A 26,824-nucleotide genomic window follows, 5' to 3' on the forward strand; every position below is an offset into this window, starting at 1 on the left:
CCCCCAAGATTTGGGGGATAGCCCATACTAGTATAAATCAAAAGTATAATTTTGATCATGTACTATTTTTGTCCAATTCACTAACTTTAGATCCTAAGAGGTGACTCTACCATATATCTAAGCTTCCTAGAAAATATTCATTTGGACACAGTAGTTTTCAATTCACAAATTTTTCCAAAAGGAACACTAAAGATTTTAACTATGTAAACAAAACTACTCTAAAATGGGAATTGAAGGAGAAGCAACAACCAAGAGAATTGGAATCCACATTTATTGATGAGAGATATATACAAAAATGTTAAAACACTTAGTGAAATATTGGATTCACAGATTATTTCCAGTATATAAAGAATATCCAGTTATTTTATGCATGAAATGTTACAGTAATTAGTCCACAATATAAGAAAGCTTATAAAGCTAATGGTGGGGGGAGGGAGGGAAGACCTCAACTACTCAAAATATGCTTTGCCAAAAAGGCATTTCCTAGTACCATATATAAGAAACAACCTCAAAATTCATTGAAGCTTTTATCTTTCTTTCATTTCATTAGTCTTTAAACACTATGTGCTATAGATGCTCTATGCTACATGACTTTAGACCAGTGGGGATTGTGAATGTGAGGGAAGCAATTATGCTTATCTTTCATTCTGGACACACAAGAATCTTCAAAGAGAATCCTACCCAAAGGCTAGATTTTTTTCAGTAAGTTCCACCCTGAATTTGACAGGAGTTGAAGAAGGCACATCTTCAAGGGAAAATGTGCCTGCCCACCATATATATCCCCTCACTCCAACAATTGGAGAAGCCACTGAAAATGAATGGCTTTGTGCTCTCACAGGATCTCTTAGGTTTCACTTCTCATGTGAAAAGAGAGTGGTTACTCAGCTTTCCCAAATGCACATGGCCATTCTTCTCTGTCCTTGCAGAGGAGAAAGGGGTTATAGGAACTATAGATAACACAGTGTCCCACTTAGTGATAATTAGACAGAATGTGTGTTTAAGGAGGCAAGTGTATAATTGCATTAGTTAATCTCATCTTCAATCACTCAAAACATGCACACAGAGCCTATTAGGTAGAGGTCACATTCCCTTCACATATATGGGATATGCTTCATCAGTTGCCTTTCTGCAACCCCAAAGCTGTACACTGATCCTTCCTGTGCTTCTAATACTCTATCTGTACAGACAAATGTGCAATTTGCTACCAAAACTGTGCTTCTGTGAGGTTTTGCCTGCATGGAAGTTAGTCAATGAATATCTTTCCTGTACCTTGACTCTAGAAACAAAAGAAGACAAGGCTCTTCAGAACCTTTAAGTCTTGAGTATCATGTACTTGGCAAAAAGGTCATGATGCTGACATGCACAGAAGCAGACTAACCTTTTGTTTCTCTGAGTCCAATCCACCAAAACAAAGGAAGGTTGCAGAAAAATGTCCTCATTCTAAACCTACCTAAGCCTAAATAATTAAAAGTTCCACAGTTGCATTCGCCATGAATTACACAGATGTCAGATGGCCTTTCATGAAGAATCATGACATACATCCAACCCTCTCTTGCTCTGAATTGCATATTTACAAAGATGTTGGGCACACACAGACTTTTAAACAATCATCAGTACAAAGGATTCTAGGTTTTTCACTGATACACATTCCCAAATCACATTAAGAAAGAGGTTAAATGATTCACTACCAGGTCTCTAAGATGGAAAAGAAGGGTTTCCAAAACACCAATCAACATGTCTACTGCATTTAGATGAATAGCCAAAAATAACACTTAAATTAAATTACAACACATTTATACACCATTTCACTGAAATTACACATAGATACCTACATTATAGCTACACAAAGTGCATAGGCACTGTTCTTCATGCGTGAACCAAGTGTTACTGTGTACACACAAGAACTTCATGCTTTGACAGCTATCTGTACTTGAAAATCACAAATACAGTCATTGCCAGTTGAGCGCATATCTAATGTTTGCTTAATGAGAAGCAGGTTCAAATACATACCAGTATATTTTCTATGCAATTATTTTTTTAAAAAACATGGCAAAAATACTAGCCCTACAACCATATCAGAAAGGTTTGGTGGAAGGAAGACCCTCTTGTCTTTGCTGTGGCTATTGGTTTGCCTTCTGGGGAAACTACATAGATTGTTATTCACCTGAGGACAGAATCTACCTGGGCTGCGTCTAAACAATTTCAGTGTGACTTTAAGTCCCCACTGCCAGTCCCAGTGACAGAGTATTGCTTCATAGCTGGTAGGAGTACTACTTTTTCTTAAAAATATGTGCTCAATTCACATAACAATGTGATAGTTTACTACCAATTGGCAAGAAGGAGCTGGAACAAATCCATTCTGATTTGTTTCCTAGCACTCACCCTCAATCTCTGCTATTCAAAGTTCTCCTAAGCCAATTTTCACAAAAATCATTAGGAAGGCATGGGAGGTTCTGATATAGAAGTGATACCACTATTATCACCATATTTTCCTTCTTTTTGCTAAATGCAAATTAAGAATGCTTAACTGGAAAAACAAGGCCTAGTGTCAAAAATACGGAATCAGCACCATTCCTCAAGTTAAAAAGACTAATTGTTTAAATGCACATCCTAACAAGCTAAGGGATTTAAGTGATTCCTTATTCTTTATGGTCTTTTTTTCATTGCATCATGGAGGACAGGATTCTTAAATTTTTCAAATGTGGCTTTATGTTCAGGAAACAATTGATAGCTCTAAATTGCTGTAGAAACTTCTTGTGCTCTAATCAGTTACAATTCTACATATGTGGTTATATAGAAAATACCATAAGAAAATATCTGTCTGCAAAATTACAGATACTAAGTAGATTAATTCAGTCTGCACTGAGTTCTTAAAGATTTATGAAGAATAGATACAAACCTATAACATTATTAAAGTTTAAATCAATATTAAACATGTAATATTCAGGACTATAAATACATTTTCTCATGTTTATAAATAATAGCAAAGAAGCCTAGAGATTTGTTTTAAAGAGAATGTAAGATTAGACTGGAGGAATTTATGAGTTTGGGGTGCAATACTGATCAGAGGGCAATATATTGTCCCTGGTAACAGATTCTTACCAGGAAGCCAAAATATATCTGCTGGCAGCAAGATCAGATTAGATTCACAGTTTGCCAGCTCTCCCCTCAAGCCATAGAAAACAAATAGAAAAACAATATACAAAAATCCTCACAAAAGTAGTTTTCTATATACAAATCTCTATAGTGACCAGATAACCTGATCTGTTTTGTGCAATGTGGAGATGTAATGCTGAGGTTTCCCAGAGGAGGGAGGGAGAGGGAGAGTTAAGGTGATTTATGGAAAGGTCTGTATGCCAAAGGTTGACTTCCTAGTAAGGAAAATTACTCTCCTGAAGTATTATGCAACCCGAGTGCCAGCTTTCTAATCATACATCTCCAAGAATTCACTTTACGGGGGAGAAACTTCAGAGATGTGCTACACCAACTTCCTTGGCTAGTGTGTGCATTTCTCTCCTACCAAAGGTAGCAGACCATTTCCAGGAATGCTAATGGTTGCCATGAAAAGAAACAGAGCCCAGAAGGAGCAAGGTTCCGACTGCATCATCCCCATCTCCACAGGGGGGTGATGACAAGACTAACAGTTAGCTCTTATGTTCTAACAGGTACCCAGGGACTGAGGATGTCTCCACAGCAACCAGAGCCCTGTCGCTATGCATGCTCTAGGTCCAATGCTGACTCTGCAAAGCAGCGGGGTCTGCTCCTGTAGCAGGGTGTATTTTCAGCAAGAAAGGGCTTTTTTAAATCTGAAAGACTTTTTTAAATACAAAAATGAATACTTGGTCTGAAGGTAGGGAGGTGAAGTAAGGCTGGACATAGAAAAATCTGATCAGCAGTTATTCAGGATATTATTTAGAATGAACAAAATAAGAACTTGGGGGCTTCTCTTACTTTTCTGTAGGTTCTTATATGGGTCATTTGAGAGTTAGTCTTTTTCCTGCTGCTCTTGCATCAGTTCTGCACTAAAAATTAAAAAAACAACAAGTAACTCAATCCTATTAGTCCTGCGTTTCTATCTTGCTCTCCCAAGTCTAAACCTGAAGTCTTCTCTGGCAATAAAGTTGTCACTATGCAAAAAATATCAGCCTACTCCATATTTAGCAGACGCAAAGGGCAAGGATGTAAGTGGCGGCCCATTGCAGCCATACCAGAAAGTGCAAGAAGTTGCTCAAAGGCCATGGGTTGGTAGGGTGCCCATTGCGGATGGACCATGCGTTTTACCCAGCCTAAATACTCCTCAGGCATTGAAGAGGGCAGTGATAGCCAGCACAACTCCATTCTTATAAGACAGAGCTTCTCTACCTGTGGTGTGATGCAAACCTAGAACAATGTGTGTAAATGAATGCAATGAAGTATCCCTGCATCTCTCTCCAGAGAAAGGGCTTGGCCCAGGTTCACGCATGCATGGATGTCTGTTTACAGGCAGAGAGGGAAGGTATTTACAGACAGTTTCTGCTATTGTGTAAGTCTTGCACTATATTTCATAAGAATGTTCAAGTTTATTTGCTGAAAGCTCCCAAATCCCCACACTGGGTCGGCAGTAAGGACTGTGTGGGTAACACCGTGTTGTGGGTATTCAGAGTGAGCTCTGTTGCTATAGCAGGGATGATGCAAAACCTTGAGTGGGGTTGGGGACTTATCCAGACCATCCTGGTGACTCTGGTAGCATTTTTCTCTTGAAGTTGAATTGCTACTTCTACTAGGACAGTAAGTTAGGCAAAGGGCAGTTTTATAATAGGATGTCTGTTTTTATCCCAAAACACCAAACTGTGGATTAACGTGGTTATCTTCCAAGCCTGTTGTAAAATACCAAGTGGAGAGAGGCTTGCATTTAACTTTCCCCAAAGGGGATGAGAAAAATGAAAATTGATTATTGATTACTGTGGGCCCCTCTGACTTAAAATATAGGTAAGATAATAATTTGTATTAGTAAGCATCTTATAAAAGAAGAAATTAAGCAGAGATTGTATCATGGATTCTTGGGGCTGGAAGGGGATTTTTAATCCAATCCCCTCATTTTGCATATGGAAAGGAATAAGGCTTGGCATAAAATGACTTGAATAAGTTATTCAGGTAAAAATTGGCAGGGTCTAAGTCAAATGTTTCCTTTATCCAATTGTGTTAGTTCTCATCATTTATACATCATTACCTGAATTAGCTCTGTTACACTATGAAATGAAATACTATTCAATTAAGATTCCCTGCCATCTATTCTAAGACCAACCCTTGTCCTAACTCCTATGGTTGTTTACTAAATTTTCTCTTAAGCAGCAACAATGATAAGTGGCATAAGAAGAAAGGAGGGGAAGAATATGAAGCTGGGTTTTCCTTTGGGGAAAATCAGAAGCAACTGTTGCATGAGCAGTTCTGACTTCACTTCACCCAAGGAGAACAATCTGCCTAGAGCGTAACCTGTCTGGGTTGGCCCTCAGTGGCCCTCTAGATTGTAGCCAGAATCACCACGGATACTGAGGCCATTAATCTTCTCCAATAACCAGATGTCTGACTCTCTCTTCAGAATTCCTTCAGGCCCTTTGCTTAAACTTAATCTTTTGAGGTTCCCAAGCTCTAATATTCTTATCCAAAGAGCAAGTGTTATAATAACTGAAAAATTCCATTTGGTCCTTTTCCTTGGTTTGGAATGAATTCAGTTAAGAATAAGCAAAACAAAACCAGCAACCCAGACAACTTTATGGCCCCAAGAGGGAAAGAGCAGCAGAGTGGGAAAGCCACTGGGTGTGACTGCTGAGCACTTTTAGTCATCAGACCAGGCAAGGGCTGCTGAGACTTGTTCATCAACAGTCCAAACTATGGAGAATTCTCACTGAGTGCGTGCATACATATTTACTGCTGTATTTCATGGGAAAATATAGTACAGAAAAAAAACCTTGATTCTAACAAAAGTGAAATATGATACCATAACTTTTGCTATTGCAAGCAGTGGTATTTGCAAAACCATGGCAGGATTGGGTTTACTTTTAGGGATGCAGTAGACGAGTTACCCAACTCCACAGGGCTTCTTGACTAGACATACTTGCAAAGGACATACATCTCAATGCATGAGTGGAAATGACCTGAGACCCTCTGTTCAAAGTGTCATTGGGATTCCTGAGATTATCTACCAGGAGTACATCCCTCATAAACTGAATTTCCCCTGAGCCTTTCTCAGCGTCCATGGATCTAAGTCCAGGAGGTAGGCATTTTGGCACTCTCTGTCGGCTGATCAGTAGTTGAAGTATTTGTCTCTTAAGGAACATGGTAACTTCTGTAAGCAATAAGACTGTGTTTCCACACCCAGTAGGAAGTAGAGAATTAAATCTGACATCTACTTGGTTCAGATCTCAGCACCAGAAGTCCTATATTGAGAATCTGTGTGATCTAGATGGTTGCCTTGATTCACTGATGCTCACTGCATGGGGGGCACGTCCTCAAAGATCTAAGGCAAAGTCTTGCATTGGGAGATGAACCTTTTTCTCATTGATAGGATTTGAGTAATTGGATTACAGTAGGTAATCAAATGATGATTCCACTTGGGTTTCCAAGGACAAAAATGAGAAAGGGAAGGATTAAAGTCTACTTGGTTGGTTTTCTCTTGAAATGATTCTGATTCTTAAAAAAAAGTGAATGAGGCTACAAAATGGTCTTGCCAAAGCCCTGACTTATAGATTTTACATGATGCAGTAGTGTATCCGGCCTGCTGTGTCTGTATATAAATGTGACATTTATGGATCATCAAATATTAATGAGCTTTTATAAGCATTCATATCTGTCTTGGATCTATCAATATAAATCTATGCATATAACTGACAGGTTACACATACCCTACTTAGAAAAAGGTTGTTAGAAGTATACTCAGCATCTATTTGTTCTGTTTATGGCACATATTCTGGGTGAGAAAAACCCCAATGGACATGGCATGAGAAGCATAAATGAGGCCTAAAAGAAACAGAGGACACAGTCATATGCCAGCTCTACATACATCCTGGATTTTTGGGTTAATCCTGAATTTGAGAAATTGTTTATTTTTAATATGACTTGTTGAATTTCAGAAAAATGTGATTTCCTGAGTATATTCTCCTGAAACTTCTTGCATCCAGTCTCAAACCAGAAAAACCTGCTTTGTTAAGCTGTGCACCTTGTTTCTTATGAACACTTTGTCCCCTGGTATGTTTATAGGCTAACTGAATAACTAAGAAAAAGCAAAGTCAAAGCAAGCCAGGAAGACATTTAGGCAGACTCTTGGGAAGACAATTCTGAGACCAGTCCTTGGAGAAACATGTTAGTGTGCACACATGCTAAACTGGATTTAAACAGCAAAACCCACAAGCTCCTATATGCCTTGCCTAGATCCTTCTCCTCATGAAAAAAAAGCTCTTGGGAGCACCACTTAAAGATAATCCTTAACAGTTTCACAGCTAAATCTGAAAACTTGCCCCTTGACCCACAACATCTGCTGTAAAGGATGCATTTTCCGCTATTACATTCCAGCACATCCTTGGCCATCCTGTTAATTGTCTATCTGATGAAAATGAAGACCAATGACATTTTTAAAAAAGCAAAAGTTTGCTTAATACTGCTCAATAGTAATCCTTATACAAAATATCTAGGGTTTAAAAGAAAAACAGTCAAAACCTCATGTCTCTTGTATGTTCCAAAGGTGTCTGATTTGAAAGCAGAAAGTCATCAGGAGTAGGTAATAAAGTGTATGTGATGTCCATAAAACCCTCTCTCTAGAGAATTTGGACCCAATGACTATTCATGAATATCTCAGCCTCCATCAGTTGGCCTCAGATGGCCACTGTACTCCCACGCCACGGGCTAAGATTCTGCATACTCCTTAGGGTCAAATATGCTTATTTCTCAATGATTCATGTTCAAGTCCTCAGCAAATTCCCAAAGCCAGCAATCCTAGGAAAATGCTGTGGGTTATTCAAGAGAAAATGTTAGTAGAGACATATGAAAAATTTAGCTTGTTGAAAAATTCAGGATCCGTTGGGTGCCTGCAACATACATGGCACTGTGCTATGCCGGTTCCATTATTTATTCCCTTAGACTTTCATAGCCTTGAAAAGACTCCATCTGTGATGTTGTGTAGAGCCATCCTTGTTCCCATGTCATGGCTCAAGGCTGCCCTGATTTTACCTTTATAGGGTTTTCCACCTTTATAGGGTTTTGCACTTTGTTTTCTGTTCCGTTCCACAGAGAAGACTGGGGAGGAAGATTGGCTCTGCTTCCAACTGTAGCTGCCTTTATGTGCTTTGATATAATATAACAAAAAGCTTTCTACATGTTAGATAAATGACAGTGTTTTGTTTATATCAAGAGATGACATTCAAAGAGGCACAGCCAACACAACTGTTCTCCACATATGAGGAGAATGTAATGATTAGTTTTTCTAGTTTGATGAGAATATGATTGAAATAATTTGGGGATTAAAATTGTCTTTTTCACTAGAAACCTAAACAAGAATTTTATGGGTGAAACAAAGAAAGTGAAGCATAGATCAAATAGTCTCTGTTGGTTTCACTATGTTGGGTGAATACAAACCAAACATAAAAGACTTTGTATTTGAATCTGGTTAAAATTTATGTTGACTGTGCTTCCCGACTATTGTCAGTATATACAGTGGTTATATGCAAATTACATCTTAATCCATTATCACATTTAGAGCAAATTATGAAACACACTTTGCAACTTCAATAATTTTTCCTCCATCTAGATTGGGTAGAGCAGACACTCAGTGGCTTCCATAATCAGTGGCCTTTAAGAGTATGGCTCCCAGTGCAACTCTCTTGGAAACACTGAGCTTATGGAGTAGACAGAACACAAATTGTCTAAGTTCCCTAAGACAGTTACTTGCTTTTAATCAACACATGGGCAAACTCTATAAGACATCTAAAGATAATTACTTCTAGAGGCTTCTAACAGAATCTCTTGTGCATAACAAGGCAAAGCATGGAGAACACTTGAAGGCCTAACACACTGCACATCTGCTCATCATGCCCAGGCCCTGGAGTGTACCACACTGCATTCGTCCTGTCCTCTGGGAAAAGAGCATTCACGGTTCTGCACTTTGAGAGAAAAGGGAAGCTGGCAAGAAGGTGTCTTCGATTCAAGCTGGTTCCTCCAACAGCATCCATTCAAACAATAATACAAGTGAGAAAATTACATGGTTACACAGCATTATTTGGCAAAAACAGAGCACTGTGCCTATCACTGGCTTACAACAGATCCTCTAAGCCTCAGCTAACAGATTAGGTAAATATAGAAATATATGTATTTTTTTTTCCTGTTTAAAGAAAGCTTGCTTATATCCTCTTTTACCATAAGATATGCTGGGGGCTTTATTCAAGAATTTGCTGAGAGTCAGATCCTTATTTTTCACGTTTCCAAGGTTCATCCTCAACACTGCAGTCAGCTGACTTTCCATTGGCTGCCAGAGTTACCTGAAAATAATTATCATCAACATCCAGCTTACAGGCCATGAACCAGAAAACCACCCCATGGGTTATGTGGAGGAGTAAGCACCATATCCAGGAATACCATATGACTTAAATACTAGTTTTAAATGTTGTTCCTTCCAAATTGATTCTGAGCCAGTCTTGGTTTTCAACACTAATTTATGAACATTAAAAAAATACATTATTTGCCTTGGGGAGGTATCGAGGGACTACTTAGACATACTTTGCAATTTGGGGAATAACCTCTACTATGTTTTTAGGGTTGTGAGGGCATTTAACTACCCATAGACCCATCACACAATAACGCAGTCCTTAAAAAATAGTGCCTTGTGCTACTCCACACAACCACACAGAAAGGAAATCCAGAAGTAGGCAGCTAGTTCTACTCATGCATGTGAAAGGTTCAGTTGCAGTGAGGCCAGGTGGACTTTATTCATGTCCAATTTTAAAATCAGAAATCAGGATGTTCTGGATGCCAAATAAACTATCCAGGCTTTAAAAGTTAAAAGGAAAAGGGGAGATTAAGTGCCTGAGATCACTGACGTATCTATCTAAGTTATTTCAATGCATACATTTAATAATCAAGTACATAATCACCAGACTGTCTATACTATGCTTGGGGCTATCTCTGGCGCTAAGTGAACTGAACCCTTACACAGAATGGGAGGCTTCCCCCTCCACTTCTACATAGTTTTCCTAGCTTACCTTCCATCTGTCTGTCCTCAAGGTCATGTGCAAACTTAAACCCACGACTGATATTCCACATAATGGAGAGACTGGATTTATGGAAGCATTAGGATATGGAGACATGACAAACGCAGCAATGTTTGAAAGAAATCTGACCTTCTTACCCAAGTGGAAGTGAAACGCATGCATTATGAACACACACAACATGCTAGGGACAAAAAATTGAGCGTCCTTCAAGAACCAAGCAGATGAAAATAAGAACTCTTCATTCCTCCAATCCCACTGGGCTCCCACATTGTTTCAGGAAGACCATGCAATAAGCAAAGACCATCCCACATGCAGTTTTTCTAAGTAAAACCTAAAAGCTATTGCATAACTTCAAAGTACTATTACAAGGCAAGAATTTGAAAATCAAGAGACCAATGTGACATAAAAATGCTTGAAGCCATTAAAGTTTTGACCAGAGCTGAAGCAAATTTGTTTCCCCTTCAGTGATCTGTCAGGAAGGACCGCCAGGAATAAACTGTCTGCCTGAAGAAAGCTGCCTGTTCACTCTGACTGTGATGTGCCTCTTTGGCTTTCAGTGATAAACCAGATCAATCACTGTGCAAAATCCTAAACCATGGTGTAATGCCTTTGTAACATGAGGCAGTGATCAGGGGTGGTGTTTTTGTTACTACTGCTGTTTTTGTTTAAATACCTGGGCCTGTGTTTCAAAAGTAGCAGGGCCAGCAACTTTTTGGCATTTTCTTTTCTGTCTGGGTTGAAGGAAGCCAGAACTCTACTCCCCAACCCACTCCACTCCTCTCTGCTCCAACCACCTGGGAAATGGAAATGCAAAGGAAGGGACTGGCCGTAAGCACTGATGTCTCGCATCTCAATTTTAAACAGTGAGACTGAGAATGGACTCAAAGGAAGTTGAAAGTCATGAATAAATATGACTCAGATATTCAGGGAAAGTGCGCAAATTTGTCTCCATAGTTCTGGCTGCCTCCTGTACACATCACTGTCGACTTAGTTAATTGGTCAAGAGTGAAAAGAGTCATTTGCCTCATCTAGCAAACAGTGAGGACCAACTAACCTTCAGCCTACTGAACTCAATCACCTCACTAAAAAATGCAAACAGCCAGAAGAGTTATTAAACCAATATGGCCATTTCATCATCTCCATGACCTACTCAGTTTCGCCATTTCACCGTCTAATCCACTAATGAGTTTGCAGGTGGTTGGCTAGGCTTTGCTTATAGAAAGAGACTGAGCCACTATCTCTGTGGAACTGTCCAGCAAAAAAGGTTATCCAAAATAAAGCATTGGGTCAACATGCTAAAAGATACATATAACAAATATTTAGAGCTTGTACTGCATGCTGGGTACTGCTTTAGGTGCTAGGACTAGCAGTGATAAATGGGGACACAGTGACTCTACTCTCTTCATGGGCTTATATTCAAGTGATAAGGCAGTTCACAAACATTTTCCTTTGGAGCTTGAACTGTTTTGTTTAAAAAATGTAGCAAATTTCTCCCGATGTGCTCGATGTCCTTTAAGAGAAAAAAAAATCCATGAAGTCTGAAATCTAAAGATGTTTTTCCATGCCTATGTATCTTCTTCAAATATGTTAAGATTTAACAATATTGTAAAGAAGCCTCTTGAGAATACCTAAAAGGGCCATACCAGAGGCAGGTAACTACTATATGTCACTGAAAATTTAAAAATATATGTGGTGATTTCATTTTGTTTCATACTACTATTTTTCCTTGTATGGATGTGATTTGGGATCAAGCCTTATCTCCAGTACAAAACTGGAAACTCACATTGCTGTCCTTTGCCTATTCAGGATTTGCAGATAATGGGAATGCAAACAACCCTTGGTATAGGAGGTCATAGGAAGGAGATGGGTGCTCAGCTAAACCCCACAAGGCACAAAGTAAATACTTCTTAAATGTAATAAAGTATAAAGTCTTTCCACAGGAATGAATGTTGACCCTTCTTGACCCAAACAAATATTTTGATGGGGAATCTAGAATATTCATGTAGATGTAGGAAACACTAACTTTCCAGGAGAATGGAGTATATACCCTTTAGGTACATCTGATTTTCTAGTAATTTGATCATTTTCCCTGAGTTAACTAATTCATGTAATGGTCTCTTGATGGGTGGGGTCCGTCCTTAATTTGTATCAGAGATTGTTTCACTCACGTGTGTACCTCACATGGAGGGGAGGAGCCAAAGACTGTGGCTGGTCCATTAGACTTCCAGACCTATTTTACAGTTCAGGAAGAGAATTGCTCCTGTGTCATCCTTAGTTGCCTGGCAGAAGCCATGGTATATATTTGGAATGTCACAAAAGTAATAAAGGAACAAATGAACTATTAAATAAGACCTTGTCAATAGGAACCAAAAAGGTATCAGAATCTGTGTTGAGTTCAGATTGTCCTCAGTGGCTGCCTAGAATCATTTTAGTAACCAAACCCCAGGAACTGACTGCTCACTTGCCAGGGTTTCTCCAAGTTTGCTTCACTCTGTCTTTGACAATGTCAGATTAGTTACAGTGAAGGCTAGACAGAGCCCATCACGCTTGAAGACTTAGCACCCAGCAGCTTGGAAGAGTCCAGAGCATCCATGCTTCAGGAAAGATGGTGCTGCCAGGCAGTGTGTGAAATGTAGTGATTTTTTAAAAACCTCTATGGGTAATTGTCCTGAAGTATAGTTATCCTTTACTTGAAATTGCTTCCCCATTCTTGAAGCAAAGAGACTGCAGGTAAAAACTCACCTTCTCACAAAAATAATTAAGAGAAAGACAGCTGTGTGAAATTAGGTGGGCACATTTTGACCAATATGTGATATACAGCAGGAGGGAATACTTGTACCATGTAAATCAAATGATTCTGGGTAATTTCTCTTGGTGTTTCACCTGAAGAATAGAATATCTGAAAGCCGGCAAAGTCCTAGAAACCACAAAGTCTTGGGGAAAATACTCAAGAAAGCCAACAAAATTTGTGATTGTTTTACATCACATGGACAAAACAAGCAACTGATTGGCTCTTTCATGGTTAAACCTGTTGATTTCCCGCTATGTTAGACATGGAGTTAGATGATCTGGGACTCACAGAAGCTTGGGTTACATGATTCTTTAGAAAAATAAATGTGACGATAATACATGCAGAGCTTTTGTGTTTGTGTTAAGAAATCAAGCATGCACTGTTATATACAGGTCTCGATATCCATGAATGGGAAAGGTACCTTGCACTCATCTACTATGACAGAGTTGTGGGCAGCATAGACACACTGGTTAGAGTTGCTTTCCCTATGGTTCTTCATGTCATCATAAATGGACTGAGTCTTGGTCATTTCAATATCTTCTTGCACTCGGTGCTGGGAGTCAATGGTATCCAGCTCAGACTTGGAGAGGTGATAGACAATCCCAGCCCCAAAAGAGTCACCCACAACATTGACTGATGTTCTCATCCTGTCCCTGGGGACAAAGAACAGAAAACATTTAGTGAGGAAGCAATATGGCATGGTGATTTAGCGGTTAAGGTCTAGAACCAGAGAGATATGAGGCTGAGTTCTGGCTCAACCTTTCCCTCTGCCTGCGCTGGGGCAAGTTACTTAATCTTTATGGGCTTTGATTTCCTTATTTGTCAATTGGAGATAACAATCATACTTCTATAAGCTTGTGTGAAAATTAAATGAGGCAATGTATGTAAATTGCTTAGCATAACGTCTGATGAATGATAAGCACACAATAAGCAATAGCAAAGAAAAAAGAGAAGGGAAGGAAGAATTAGAGGGAAATAATGTGTCTGGATCTCAGAATTAGTACCCAGGCTCCAGATACTCCCAAATGTAGCCAGCAATTCCTCTTCATTTAAACTGTTTTTTGAAGATCCCAGCTTACCTTCACTTATTTTATTGATTAATTCTACAGGAAAGAGTAACCACCTGTGAATTCTCCCATAATAGAAAACTCATCTTTTTGTAAGGCTCAAGATTAACACTGTCTTTTCCCCTGCACTCCAGTCTCCTCCAACCCCCCAAACACACAAATACACAGACACAGGTGTTAGGTGGGAAACTCCCACACAGTTTTCTCCCTGACCAATTTGTGTAGTGACTGTGTATCCTGGAAAAACCAAAATACTTTGCCTTGCCCTGTCATTTAACCTAAAAAAATTAGATTTTCCAGAATGCCTCTTGAACCAGGAAATGTTAATAAAAAGCTTTCCTCAAATCTTGCTTCTCAAGTTCTGATTTGAAAAAATGGGATGCTTGATCATGCTTCCTCTTAGGTCATCACCAGGAAAACAAATTAAGTTTTTAGGAGTAAGTTATCATCTCTTATTCATAAGTTCCAATCAGTGTGGAGAGACCAGTTGACCATGTTTACAAGATACCAAAAGTCTTATAGAGAAGGATGCTAAAAAAATCACACACACACACACACACACACGAAGGTATTTAGGTAAAGATACTGCTGAGATAGCTTAATCCAGAACACTCCAGCCTTCAATTACAAATATATAAAGATACTAGAATTAGTTCAAGGCAAAATGGAAACCTTAATTGGCTCTTGGAACAAAGACCCAAAATAAATTCTAGTTGCTATGATCAAATCTGTTTCTCATTAGAAAATAATAATAATGAAGCTGCACTAGGAGGAGTCTGGCTTGGCTCCCTTGCAAGAAGCTTGTAAGCCAGCTACCCTGGTTTCAAGCAGGAAGATGTTGCCCATGAAAATATAAAGATCAGAGCCTGAATTCAACTCTCAGGGGCATCTCTCCATCTGAGCATGTTCTTCTCTGCCCTTCCACTTTGGAGAATCTGCCTCAGGATGATAGAGTCTGTACATCAATGAACACTGGGTCTTGAGGTCATCCACAAAATCAGGCACTTGAAGTAGAGGTTGCTAAGAAGCCCCAAAGTAAGGGTATAAGAAGGAATCACAGTTAAGAAAAAGCATGGACTCTGGAGATAGCCTGACTTGGGTTCAAATGCCAGTTTCCCCTTATCTGTTAGAGAATCCTGATCATACTTAACATTTGCAGGCCTTAGTTGCATCATGTATAAAATGGAAATAATAAAAATGTCTACTATATAAAGGCCATTGTGAGGACTAAATAGGATAACAGTGTTTAGCATAGTTCCAGACGTTTAGTAAGAACTCACAAAACATTAATTATTACATGATGTGTACTTCTAACATTAGTATTAATCATATTACGTCAATTCAAATGTATTTTTGGCAGCTCCTAGATAGAACATCCAAACATGCCTAGTTAGGATACCTCCACCTGAAAACATTTAACCCTATTTATAGGACAATTCCTATGGCAGCACTCCCAACTAGCCAGCTGAGTTATTTAGCCATCATACATTTGTGGTCTACTTTGTTACTTCTCAACACTACTTTTGGTCCCCCCTGGTATTTGTTCTGAATCATGCACCCAATACCCCTAACCAATTATTAAATTTCAAAGAGTGGCAAAGTCTTCAAGAGACCCATTTATCTCATGGCCCAGAAGAATCTGCCTTATTGGCAAGTAGAGGGGCCAAAGGTGGTGGTGGTGGTGATGATGATGATAATGATGGTAGCTAGCATTTATATCACAGCTAATATGTGTAGGTATATACTTTGTAGATATTACCTTATTTAATCCTCCCCACAACTTTATAGGAAGTACTATTATCCATATTTAAGAGATGAAGCCATAGGCTCAGAGAGATCATGTGACTTCCCAAAGTCAAACACCCTAGTGAAGTCATAGATCCAAACTGAACACAGGCAGTGTGACTCCAGAACCCACTGTCTTGACACATGATGCAAAATCAGCTCTGATTTTGAATTGAGTTCAGCCACTTACTAACTGTGTGATCTGGGTGACTTCTTCAACCAGAATTTTTCTTATGCAGCCAAAATACCGATTAGGATTTAGAGAAGATAAAACCAATTCCTGACCCATAATTGATACTCATTATATGCTGGTTCTTTCCTCTTCTGGGGATTACCATTTCTCATAATCCACCATGGGGGCAAAAACACAAAATACTATGTTCAAAGGTTAATGACTTTTTCAGTTGGAAAAGTCCTCAAATGGGTGATACAAATTTATGAACTTCTGTTTCCTCAACATTTGACTTTCTTTGACACTAAATCTCTACTCTCCTGAGCAGCCATGGAACCAAGTTTTTGGAATAGGATTTTTGAGTGAGCTTTCCCCAGATTTGTTCATGCTCATATCTCTCCCATACTCTCAGATCTCCTTGAATTCGAAAGGAAATCTGGCCAAAGGAAGAAGCCTTCAGGACTGGAATGGAAGACAGACTTGGATAGAATGAAAGTCTACTGATATTTGATACCAAAATCAAGGAGGAAGGGGCCTGGACTTAGGGCTAGAACACTAACCCAAGAGTTGTGACTCTCATACTTCAAGCAAATTAATTCTCACCTGAGCGTGAAATATGGAATGGGGTTAACCCCAACTTCACAGGAGGATGTGAGGGTAAATGAAATGGGGAAACATTCAGTATGCCTTAAGTACTCATTAAAGATTGCAGAGCACATACATGAACATGAAAATGGCTAAGTGAAACAAGAAGAGACCAGACTCTAATCCTTGCTGAGTTCTTTGTTAGTCTATTTATTTAATCAATGGATGTGTATTGAGCACCCAGTATGTGTTGGGCACTATGCCAGGTGTCTAGGCAGCAAAGAACAAAAAGAAAGGCCTTTCCTGTGTTCCCTTCTCCCCAAGGACCTACACTCTGTCTACTCTGGTCTGTGTCCCCCAGTCAAGTGAGATAAATGTTCAAATAGGAATAAGTAGGGGTGCTATGGGGCTTTGTAGGTAGGACATTTTGTCCACACTTGGGCCCCAGGAAAGGCTTGAATAGAAGTGTCTCAAGTTGGATCCTAAAGATAAGTGAGTCAATGAGCTAAGAGAAGAGAAAAATAATATGTATGAAATCTAGAAGGAAGAAACACTCAGGAGCATCCAGGATAGCTAATGAGTCCAGTGGGGGGCAGAAAGTAAGAACTGCCGAACCCCATATGGCCTCATCAGCCACATTTGGGAGGTAGGACTTTATTCCAAGTGTAATGAGGAGCTACTGACGAGAAAGATCACACCTCTTCCATTAGGAAGAACAGACTTAAGAAGGACAAGGCTGGAAGACTTAAAGTCCACTTAGTGAAGATGTGGTGGTATGGAGAAAGATGGATTTAGGAGACAGAATTACAGGACTTGAGGACTGGTTGGTTATAGAGAAAAAAAGAGAAAAGAGTCAAGGATTCCTCTCAGGTTTCTGCTCTGGGTGGCCATATGCTACCATATGGATGGGACACACCTGGTTGGGGTAGAAGCAATTGTGGTGTCAGCTTGAACATCCTGAGTGTGAGGGCTAAGACCCAGCAAAGGGGAGATGTCCCATGAGTGGTTGGCAATACAGACTAAAGATCAGAAGAGACATCTGAGCTGCAGGTAGTAAATTAGGAGTCAACACCTAGAAGGCCATGGGCAGATGCCCCAGGTGTGTCTAGCTCATCCTTGGAGAGAAGGTGGAGTAAGAAGAGCACTCCATCCAGTCTAGAACCCTGAGGGGCACCGACATTTAATAATGGACAATGGAAGAAGAGTCGGTGAAGGTAGAAGGAAACTAAAAGTGTTTGGGGGAAGCATTCAAAAATCAGGGTATGGTGGACAATGCCAATCACTACCTAGAGGTAATATATGATAAGGAAAAGAAGTTTCTCTTGGTTTTAGCAACACAGGCAATTATTGACCTTGCAAGGATAGTTTCAGTACAGAGGTAGAGATGGAAGCTAGCTTACCATAGGTAGAAAACTGAATGAGAAGGGAGGAAGTGGAGACATTACATTTAAACTTATTCAAGAAAATTGACTGAGTAGGTGAGGAGAGGGAATGGTAGATGGAGGGAGACAGAAGATAGAAGACTTTTTGGTTTGCTTTTTAGGCCACCAGGGGAATGTCTGACCAACTCTGGGAAAGTCCAACTCTGGCCAAAAGCAGGATATGGGAGTTTGTGGTTCACACGTGGAAAATTTCTCCACAAGCAAATACTTTCATTTTCTCTCACAACCAACCCTGACCATTCGTTCTAGAAACCCTGCTGACTTCAGGAACTTTTAGGCTACTTGTTAAAAAGAATTTCAGAGTGCCTCGTGCTATCATTGGGACTGGACATGTGTCAGGACTGTGAGAAAGCAACAAAAGGGAACAAAGCAGAATCTTTAATTGAATGAGATTCTCTACAGATGGCATACGTGTGGGGGCCACCAGGAACCAAAAATGAGAGAGGGGCTGGTTCACACTGAGGCACCAGGTCTGGTTCCCTGAAAGGAAAGCAGCCGCCAAGGTGTTCACTCTCGTTTCTCTCTCTTGTCTAAAGTGTCTGACAGGAAGATGGTGGGATCGTCTGAAAGCCCTAATTCTCACAGTGGAACAGTGCCAAGGCTTCAGGGTCACCCAGAATTCATCTGATGCCTTGCATTGGGGAGAACCACAGGAAACTGCCATTTCTGTAAGTCCTGAAAGGTCAAATAGTAGCAATTTCATACGATTCAACTTAACATTCATAGAAATAAACCATCGTGTGTGTTTCTCAGAATGCAGGATGCACAGTGTGGCAGAGGGGTCCCCTGAGGCCTCAGGCCTGAGAAGGCTGGCACAGTTCTGGGCATCCAGTGGGTAAAACGACACTGGGTTGGGAAGTGAAGGAGGGCCCACCAAAGCAATGGTTAAGAGTGCAAATTTAGGGTTAGAGCCTGGATTGCAAATGGCTCCAGCAGGGTGAGTTACTTAGCTGCTCCTGCTCTGCTTTCTCCTATGTAAAATGGGGAAAGCAGCGCCCTCCTCCAGGTGTGTTGAGAAGACTGTAACTGCAACCGTACTGAGTGGCCGTCCCCTGAAGGTCCTTTGGCAAACTGCACACAAACTCAGTGCCTAGAGCTAACTGCTCATTATCTTTAGCCAAAGAAGAAGGAGGAAGATCTCTTCCTCTTCTATTCCTCCACCAAGTCTGAATACAGTCCTCTTTTTGCATCTTGCACACTCTGTTGGGATTTTTTGACCACATCTGTCCCAATTACTGGACTACAGATTCTGTTGAAAAGAAAACCACAAGCCCAAAATAGAGTCACTTCTGCTAGAGCAAGTCACCAAACCTCGCTCAACGGCTAACCTAACTGCCCTCTGAACCTTGCCCAGCAATGAGGTCTGCCATGAATTTTCTGGTCAGCACTCTTTCCACCCTGCAAAACAAAGATGAGGTCATCTGTATGACAAGACCCCCTGGGTTTCACCTTTAGGGTAGGTGACCAGGCCTAAAACAAATCTCTTTTTTCTCTTGCTAATAACTTCTTGCCCCATCCTCCTGCTTATAAAAACCTTCTCACTACTTTCTAGATGGGATGCTGCCTGATTCATGAATCCCTTAATAAACCCAATCAGATCTGCAAATTTACTTGGTTGAATTTTGTTTTTAACAGCTCTTTGAGGGCTGATACCCTGTTTCATTTGCTTATGGCACAGGCAGGGCAGGGAAGAGGGTGAGCAGGTATGTGAATGGAGTGTTGGTTTTAGAAGCACATTAACTCTAGAAAGAACTGTCTTTTGTTTAGCAAACATCTGGTTGGATGTTGTAATGTTGAAACATTAGGACATGAGACAAGATCTAGGAGGAGAAGAAGGGAGACCCAGAGAGCCCAAATTTCCTTGTGTATGAAAACAGCAGAGGAGTCCTGACAGCAGGGGGAAGATAGACATGAAAGGCAAGGAGACCTGGTCAGGGAAGGAAGCAGAGGGACTGAAGGAGGAACAGTGCAGGGAGAGACGCCAGAGGTGGAAAACACGAAAGGATCTTTTTTTTTTTTTTAAAGAAACTGGATGCCTAATATTAAATTGTTTTCTGTGCTCCCTGAACTTATTAACAGTAATTACTTCAGAGAAACAAGACAAGATTAACTTGTAGGTGAAGAGAGGTTTTCTCTTTTTCATCTTACAATTCTCCTGAGCTTTGCCCCACCCCATGTTTTGCCATGAGCAATATTTCCTTTGCAATACATTAAAAAATGATTTTGGTTTGCAGAACTATAGCCTCGCCCACACTGAGCTGCAATTACAGTGCCTTGACTTGGACACTCTGGCAGGAGAGGGAAGGACTTAGTAGAAAAGGGTCACATTCCTTGCTGAGGTTGACAAAGACTGGAGATAAGGAAAGATGTAGAAAAGAATTCAGTGGAAGTGGGACATCAAAGCAAAGGACTTAAACATAAGCCCCTAGAATCTTTAGAAGTATGGTGGATGTAGGAATAGGTTTTCTTTTCCACCAGACATTGAGTAGGGGTTAAATCATTTTTGTGTGTGTATATGCATGCATATATCTTAATAAGGGAATGAGAATCCAGACTGTGGGGCATGGAACCCCCAAAGATGAGCCAAATAGTCTCAGTTTGAATCCCAGGTGAGTCATTTCATATCCACGAACTTAGGATCCAAGTTTTTTCTCTTTGAGCCTCGGTTTCCTCAACTGTAAAATGGGGATAATACTGTTAGCTGGCTATAATCGGCTGCAACTTTTTAAAAAGTCCATGCAAAGTGTTAGGACGATGTCTAGCAATTAAGGAGTACTCACTAAGTATCAACTATTAGAATCCTGAGTCCTTCCGATCTATTTTCATTGAATTAATGCATGAACTATCAACTGGTGCTCAAAAAAGAGTAGAGGTGGTCATAGGCCCACAGACAGCATCTCCTGCTCCCCCTTCCCTATCCCTCATCCATTGTATCTGGAATTGAGGTCCCTGGATGGCATCGTCATCACCTGGGACCTGGTTAGAAGTCAATCCTCAGTTCCCACCCCAGACCTCCTGAATCTCCAGGAGATTTTGGAGTTCACTTAAGTCTGAGAATCCTTGCCCTATTCTCTCCAGACAGGGGTGCAAGTGGGGGAACCTTCAGAGACCCACCTGCAGGGTAGAGGCACTCTAAGGCCTTCCTTCTAAGGCCATCTATCTCCCAACCAGTAAATAGGTTCCCAGAAATTATCTTGCCAGGAGCCTTTTGTGATAAATGGGTCAAAGAGCCCCTTGGGTTTTATTTTATTTTGGCTTTCCTTTTTCCACCTGTGGCCAGACCCAGTTAATAATCACCTCTCCCTGATACTGGCTCCCAGTTCCCACTCTATCCTGCTTCCTTCAGAGGGAGAGGGGTGTCAGCAAGTTGTCTTCAGAACGTCTGCCAGGGATTCCTGACACAAAGGGCTTCTTCGACCCTGGAAAGGTTCTGGTCTTACCAGCCCTGCCCATCAGGGCCCCGAATCTTGGTTTTCACCATGACATTTGCAGAGCAGCTCAGCCTGCCTGTTGAAAAGCTTCCAGGGCTTGGCAGACAGTAATGAGGCTGGCTGGTCTCCAGTGGCTGGCAAGCACTAGGGCACATTAAATGTCACTGCAGGCTTTGTTTGGTTTGAAATTGAAAAATTGCTAGAGTTATGAAAGCTTACAAACCTGGCTGGGAGAGGGAAAAAAAAATCTCCCCCTTTTCTTTTTCTCTGCTTTTCCTCCACAGACTACATTACAAGGGCACACCCAGCCTCCCCCTACACCCCACCTCAGCTCATCTCCCACCCCACTCACACACTAATGGGCACCCAACAGCGACAGAGCGCACGACCAAGAGCCCAAGAGCGAGTTTCCAGAACTCCTCTTGCTGGTGAGAAAGAATGTGGCACCATTAGTAATTCAAAGCAGACCTGACCTAGCTACAGACCCCTACGCACATTTCCCAGGATCCCCCACCCTACCCTTTTCTTCTCTTCTTAAAAGGAGTGTTCATGCTTATTTATACACAAACATCCATCACCAGCAGAATCTTAGTCTGGGTCTCAAAACTAGGAGGGCACTCAAGGGCACTGGGTCTCGACTCTGTTTTCAAGCTGACAAGTTATTATCCCCACTGTAAACATGACACACTGATGTCCAGGGTGTAAGTGACTTGCCCAGAGTCCTACAGACAGTGAGTGCAGAGCTCAGACCCAGGGCTCCTGCCTCTTTGCCTCTCTTCCCTTGGCCACACGGCTCCCCCATCTGAGACCCAACCCCAGAACTAGAGAAGAGCACCTCATTTGCTCCTTTTTTTCTAGCGCCAGCCTGGGATTGAGCTTTCTCATACACACTTTCATCAATATGGTTAATCTAAATGTATCATCATGTTTTTTGTTGTTGTTCAGCCAACTCCCTTCTGCCAGCACATTTCAGCCCCGGAGTTAGGACACCCTGCTCTCCATGCAAGTATGAGCATGTGAGCGCCTCTGTGTGGTGACGGGAGAGCACCCAGCCCTCCTATTCCATTCACTGGCATTTAGGTCAGAGTTAGGCAGGATCTTGGATGTTTCATAGAATGATTCTCATCCCACAGGTCTGAGAGCAAATGACTGCCAAGAGGCCAAAGCCCGTAATGGCTGACCTCCTGAGGCAGGGGGCTTGAATCCTAAGAGTGGCTGAGACCTTCATGGAAGACCATTTGTATTCATTTTTCTTTTATTTTGTTTTAATCCTGAAAGAGGGGGGAAAAAAGAGGTCAAACAAAAAATTCTCTGGTTAGTATGTAGAACTATGATAACCCTAATAGGCCTGTCTTCCCTAACCTGTCTGACTCAGGACCTCCCCGCTCCCCCTCCCCACTGGTAGATGGCTTGGAACTAACTAAGAAGTTGTGTAGGCTGAGGGGAAGGGCTCTGATAGGGTCACACAAGCTCTGCTCTGCCTTGGGCAAGAGACTTGACCCTTCTGATTCCTGGTTTCCTCATCTGTGAAACACTATAGGGCTCTTTAGAGATTCACTATTAACAGGTGTAAAGAACACTGTGATACCCACCAAATGTCAGCTTGTTTCATCATTCCAGATAACATTCATGCATTTTTTCCTACTCAAAGGCATTTGCATTGTAATGGGGAGAGGCAGATTCTACAACAGTTATTTTTAGGTGAATCTCTAATGGTGGATTTCAGGCCTCAGAAAGAAGCCCAAGAAGAGGCTAGGCAAGGTAGTCACAGCAGGCAAGGGATGCTCAATGGCAACATAGGTCTGGATGCTCACGGGGCAAAGCAGCAGAGGACTCAGTAAGCAAAAGTCACAGGAGAAGCAGGTGGACTTTGGGCAGATTCCTCTGTCTTCTTGCATGGAAAATCCCCTGGTCATCACCCAGCAATTCTGTGGTTAACTTTAGCATGCATTTATTGAGCTCCTACTATGTGCTCATAGGGCACAGAGAACAACCCAGATAGCTCAGAGGACCCCACCAACACCAGCTGAGATTAGCAGATGGATAAGAGATTATTTCATCTGCTCTTCACCTTCCCACTAAAGGCTTTTCCAGAGCATTTCCTTGGTCATGAAAGAATCAGTCAGGAAGATCCAGGACCTTTCTGGAAGCCCTTCTGAGTCAAACAGATTATGTCAGGGGAGCCACCTCTCATTTCTAACCTAAACCTTAATAGGCAAGTTTCATGAAGAGGCCAGGCTTCCTTCAGGCCTCTCCACAGGCTCTTCCCTTCAGCCACTCACACTGTGTGGAAGGGTGAACGTGGGGGAAGAACTGCTGCCTCAGCGTGGGGGGAACGCAAGTCCGTTAGATGGGGCTTCTGGCTCTTCAATGCTCTGCCAATAAATGTCAGAGAAATTGCCACTGGTATATAGAATGGTTTAAAGAATGTATGGGCTTCTTCATCCACTTCACCTATTTAACTCAAACCCCACTCCCTCCATATGGCAATTTCCAGTTACAAAATAAATGAGCCACAGGGTTGAAAAGTACTACATAGACAATATAGTCAGTAATATTGTAATAACTTTACATGGTGTCAGATGGTAACTACAGTTATTGTGGTGAGCATTTCATAATGTATGTAACTGTCAAGTCACCATCTTGTACAAGTAAAACTAATGTAATATTGTATGTCAACTATTTTTCAATAAAAAATGTAATGAGAAAAATGTTGGCCTTGGGCCTCTGCAACAGCGTTTTTCACTCTGCACCTCTGACACTGAAGCCAACGGCATCCTCTAGCCCCTGTCATCTGGGTCCAAGACTAACAGGAAACATCAGCCTACATCCCACAGAATATCAGAGGCCAGATGCGCCCTTATCAGGGATAGAGTCCAACCACGCGAAAGAGGACTTGTCCACCTTTGTGAATGGGTGGTGTCCTAACATTGCCCTACATTAGGAAAATGCCTTCACTGGGAGCACTAACTGGGCTGGTTGTACAGTCAATTTCAAGCTTCTCTTCATGGCCTGGAGGATGTTCATCCAGCCCGACCTTTTGCCACTCCACAACTCATGGTTTGTGCCCCAACAATATGAACCCACTTGTGGGTTCCCACACTGCCGCCCCACACTGTGTGGCTGGCCTCAGACTTGACTGGAATGCCCTAGTTCCCCCTTTGCTTACATATACCTGGGTAACGTCCACCTATGAGTGACAATGCAGCTCAGCAATCACTGCCTTTGAAGTGGAACATGACCATGATTAAGAAGGTGGTGCTCCCCAAAACCTAGACCTAGAATCAAATTTCTGTTGATTCTCAAGTCTCTTTACCTTCCTAAACCTCAGTTTCTTCAACTATAAAATGCAAGTAATAACCAAACTTTCAGGGTTGTAAGAGGAAGACATAAATTGCTTGCTGTAGTGGCTGATACCTAGTGAGCACTCAGATTTAGTGGCCATTTGCAGGGTTTCCTGATTCCTCCTCTCTGCCCTTCTGTCCTAGACCGGGAACGGATGCCTCTTTCCATCACTGTCCTTTGAGGTATGTGCTATTTTGTAATCTACTTTACTGAAGTGTAATTTATGTATGATCAAATATACCCATTTTAAGTGCATGGTTTGATGAGTTTGACAAATGCAGACACCTGTGCATATGGAACATGTCTATCATTCCTAAAGATTCTCGTGCCCCTACCCAGTTCATCTTCAGGCCCCTACTGCTGGGCCTAGGCAACCACTGATCTCTTTCTATTACTAGAAATTATATTGTCTTTCCTAGTGCTTCATATAAATGGAATCATATATTTGTGTTTCATTTACTCAACATAATGTACTGAGCTCTCTTGCATGCATTAGTAGTTGATTTCTTATTGCTGTGCTCTTTTCAAATTATGGTTTATCTGATTGCCACTAGACTGTGAGGCCCTCAAGAATTCCTTTTCTTCTTTGGTTCCCAAGAAGGCATTCAGTAATTGTTAGAGGGAAGAGGGAAGGGAGGAAGAGAGGGAGTTGCCCTGGCGACTGGCTTCGATCTTGGCTGTAATCTTGCTCCTTGTACACCCCTAGGAGGCAGTCCTCACATCCCAAGCAGAACCCCTTCCACAAGCACTTACAGCAGCCAGTCCACAGCCACCAGCAGACTGATGTCCTCCGTTGGCAGGCCCACAGCCGTCAGAATGAGGAGCATGGTGACTAGGCCGGCACTGGGGATACTGGCTGCACCTACGCTCGCCAGCGTGGCCGTGAGGCTGTGAGAACAAAGAAGGCCAGGTCACAGGAAGAGAAAGAGGCCTTAGCAAAAACCATCCCTGGCTGGCAACTTCAAGCTCTAATCTTCCCAGCAGTCATAAAATCCCTCTCCTTCCAAGGAATAGAGAAATCTGGAGTACTAGACCCAGGAATTAGGGCCTGTTTGATTCCACTCAACTATGCTGGAAGCTTATAAACTCATGGATTGGAGCCTTCTCCTTATCATGACATCCAGTTAGCCTAATATATCACAGGGCTCAAATAAGGTAAGCGTGGCTCTGAAAGCAGGCAAGAAAATATTAAAGAAGAAAAACAAATCACCCTTAGTCTTCCCACAGGAACACCACTGCATTCATTTCTGATTACGCCTTTACATCTCTGTGAGCACCAGAGGCTTTTGGACTATGTGGTAAGAATCTGAGGAGGCCATTGCCAATGTTAACATGAGAACTCAGAATAGTAAATATCCAGACCCAAATGAGTGGACAGTGAGGGAACAAATCAACAGATTCAAAATGGCATTAAGCTTCAGATGCCTGGACATTTCACCATGGGCTGGAAAATGCATTATTCAAAAAGAGGGGGCCAAGAAACAATAATGAAACGATGGGAAGCTTTCTTTCTGAAGCATCTCATCATTTGCTTTCAAGCAACACCAAGGGCAAACGCAGCACCACTGTGAAGTTGTCCCTGGAAGGAGTTTTTGACACCAGGTTCGGTGGGCAGTTCATATCAGGCACAGTGCTCTCAAGCCCCTAGCCATTCTGGTCTCTGTGGTCCAGCAAAAGGCCATGACTTTTTCTCCTTTTTTCTCCATATCATTTATAAAAGCTGTCCTTTCTAAGTGCAGGGATGCTTCTGAAAATACTGATTCCCAACTTGCTTTTGTGGGTGCTGAAAAGAAAAGAGGGGTGCTTTCTTTGCATTTATACAATCCTAGTGTTTCTAGAGTAGGTTCTCCAGCTCCAAACTACGAATCAGGCTCCCAAACTGGTATAACCAAGCCCAGACTGTCAGTGTGCCCAAGCGCAGACTCCTGGGTCTTTCAGGGAGGGGCCTGGAGTTCCCTAATCTCACATCTG

At 41.6% G+C, this 26,824-nt stretch overlaps 1 protein-coding gene across 5 annotated transcripts in view; it reads right to left on the reverse strand.

The window, feature by feature from the left end:
• Positions 1-255: 255 nt before the first annotated feature.
• The window catches only part of SLC1A2 (solute carrier family 1 member 2), a 140,851-nt gene continuing 114,282 nt past the window's right edge, over positions 256-26,824 (reverse strand). For 4 of the 5 annotated variants that reach the window (XM_036891759.2, XM_057507559.1, XM_036891760.2 and 1 more), the window contains exons 9-11: positions 25,607-25,741; positions 13,448-13,679; positions 256-9,506 (exon numbers count right to left, since the gene is read on the reverse strand). In XM_036891759.2, coding sequence (XP_036747654.1) covers positions 9,435-9,506; positions 13,448-13,679; positions 25,607-25,741 — 439 coding nt within the window. In that variant the 3' untranslated portion in view covers positions 256-9,434. Of the gene's footprint in view, positions 9,507-10,226; positions 10,298-13,447; positions 13,680-25,606; positions 25,742-26,824 lie in introns of all 5 variants that reach the window. The other variant, XM_036891762.2, reaches the window with a different exon arrangement.

This window comes from Manis pentadactyla, chromosome 9 (genome assembly GCF_030020395.1).
Source record: "Manis pentadactyla isolate mManPen7 chromosome 9, mManPen7.hap1, whole genome shotgun sequence".
Lineage (NCBI taxonomy): Eukaryota > Metazoa > Chordata > Mammalia > Pholidota > Manidae > Manis > Manis pentadactyla.